This window comes from Bactrocera neohumeralis, unplaced genomic scaffold (genome assembly GCF_024586455.1).
Source record: "Bactrocera neohumeralis isolate Rockhampton unplaced genomic scaffold, APGP_CSIRO_Bneo_wtdbg2-racon-allhic-juicebox.fasta_v2 ctg1862, whole genome shotgun sequence".
Classification (NCBI taxonomy): domain Eukaryota; kingdom Metazoa; phylum Arthropoda; class Insecta; order Diptera; family Tephritidae; genus Bactrocera; species Bactrocera neohumeralis.
The window spans coordinates 16,906-19,329 of NW_026089871.1; the positions used below are offsets into that span (position 1 = coordinate 16,906).

Below are 2,424 nucleotides of genomic sequence, written 5' to 3' on the forward strand. Positions count from 1 at the left end.
GTGTACATGCAGGAAAATCGGTTATATACCTAAATGTTAAATTTTTTCAACTGCACCGCCGTTTTGGCTTTATGCCATCTTAAAGGTTATTGCAGTATTTTTTGCAATAAGTGATATCTAAATTTATTTGAAATTTTTATTTTTAAATTTTTTTTACCCCTTACCACTGGTGGGGAGAAGTAAAATGTGTAATTAAAAAATAATCTTTTCCGTTGAGATTTTCTTTCAAATCTGATTTTTATTTTGTATTTTTCTTGCTTATATACAAATTTGAAAACTATCTTATCTAACTAAATATATGCGTATGTGTGTATGTTACAGCACACCACATGGGGTTGTTTCCAGTATACAATTTAATACATGTGTGTGTGTGTGTGCTGTCATATAATTTATGTTGTATGGTTTGGGCTGTTTTCAAGTGCACAAGTGCATTTGTAATCAATTGCCCAAACCTAAGTAAATATGTTTATATTACATATCTTGAGTGCATGCGTATTGTATTTAAATGCATACGTGCCTCATGTATGTATGTATATGTGTTGCATATATATGCATGTATATTTAGGTGTTTATTTATGTATGTATTGTATTGCCTCTGTCTTATCTAATATATGTATGTGGACTGTATAACTTATTATTGTTCAAGTAATTTGAACATACTGCCGAGGGCCAAAAAATGTGGTTACAATAATATAATAATTAAATTTTTTTTTTTTAGATTACATTTATACAATTAATTACAAATTATGTGTTTGTGCGATTAGAAAGATTAATCGTAATTTTGCCTTTTGGCTTGGATTTGTAGCGTACATAACATATAAATAAAATTACAATTATTATAATAACTAATATAAGAGATATGTGTCCGCTATGATTTTTTAGATTTAAATCCCTTAAATTAAAATCATTATTACTTATTCTATTGATCTGCTCCTTAATTTGTTCGACATCTTTGTTGTTGTTGATGCGGTCAATCTGAAGCGGTACAATTTTGTCTTCTGTAATATCATGTATTACTGATATTATTGGATCTTGTATTAAGCTGATTGTATTTTGCGTTGTAAATATTTGATGACTTGACAATGTGATACCTTCGTATCGGGCTGTGCAACCTGCTTCAATGGAAAGAACACCTTGTGCTGGGATTTCTATTATTTCTCTTTTACCACCTAGACAGTCGACATGCAATGTAGATCGTTTGAATACTTTGAAAATCCACGTGTTGTCTGGATTAAGCTCCGCCCAGAACGGTGTCTTCTTTGTCTCTTCATACTGACAGTCTGCATGGCTAGTGTTGAATAGTGCTGAAAGCTCGCAAGTTTGGTCTAATGCAGGCTGCCATGGTGTTTTTCCTTTACAGATAAGGTGTTTGTTTAGGCTTCTTGTACACCTATTGAGCTGAGCTTGGGATATAAAGAAATACGAATTAAGCCCAAAGTTATAAATTAAAAATTCATTTCTTAATTTCGCTTTTACAACACGTCTTTTATATTCGGAAGGAATGGCTACCAATTTGAAAACTTCCGATGACTCACTCTGCATCAATGGTATCTCTCCTTTAATTATTAATTTTTGGTCAATAATAATACCTCTTGCTTCCATGAGATTGTAAACATCACGTAATTGACTGTCGCTTTGATGTCCAGGAATTTGAAGTTTTGCTGGTAATTTTTCTTTAATGCGCATCAATTCTTCACTCAGTTGTAAGGGAGTTAAAAGAGCTGGATTAATTCTTCCATGATTCAAATCGATTAGTAATTCAGTTATGGATCTTTGTGTATTTTCAGATTCGCTCATAAGAATGCTAATTTGTGTTACCAGCATTTGAAATTGTATAGCCATTTTATCTCGATTAATATCTTTTATTATCTCAGAATGATACTTATTAATTTGAGTTTGAAGTTTTGTAAATTGCTCATTTACTTCATATATATTCTTGTTGATAATATTTGCTGTCGAATTGATTACAGAAATTTGCGCCTTGAAACCTTCTTTTAAATGTTTTTGGTTGCTGAGTAGAATTTTAAGATTAGATTCAATTTGGTCTTGGTCATCGGCATCCATCAACCCAAATAGCATATTGTAAATGGAACCAACCCCATTCCAAAGGTGCTCTTTTTTGTCTCTTGTTATATACAATCAAATTGTGATTGTGCGTTATTGCTTCAAGGCGCCTTCCAAGAGATAATGATATGACATTACATGCTTCTTCGAACTGAGTTAAGAGATGACACTGATCCTTTATTCTGGTCAAGCAATTCGGTATTACATTCATCTGTTCAAAATATGTGCGAAGATCATAGTATATTACCAAATCCCAAGTAGATGTAATTACGTCCATTTTTCCTAGTGAATCCAGAAATATTGCTGTGTTAGCCGGTAATTCGCTTACCGATCCAATTCTTTTTGGCACTACTTTCAAGG

General features: G+C 32.2%; 1 protein-coding gene across 1 annotated transcript; it reads right to left on the reverse strand.

Moving 5' to 3' along the window:
- Positions 1–259: 259 nt before the first annotated feature.
- LOC126766607 (uncharacterized) lies at positions 260–2,052 on the reverse strand. The gene has a single exon (XM_050484358.1). The coding sequence runs from the start codon at positions 1,840–1,842 to the stop codon at positions 745–747; it is 1,098 nt and encodes a 365-aa protein (XP_050340315.1). The 5' UTR covers positions 1,843–2,052; the 3' UTR covers positions 260–744.
- Between the last annotated feature and the right edge of the window lie 372 nt (positions 2,053–2,424).

Bases quoted from the DNA above. Each gene is read 5' to 3' on its own strand.
- LOC126766607 (XM_050484358.1), bottom strand. From the start codon at position 1,842: ATGGCTATACAATTTCAAATGCTGGTAACACAAATTAGCATTCTTATG.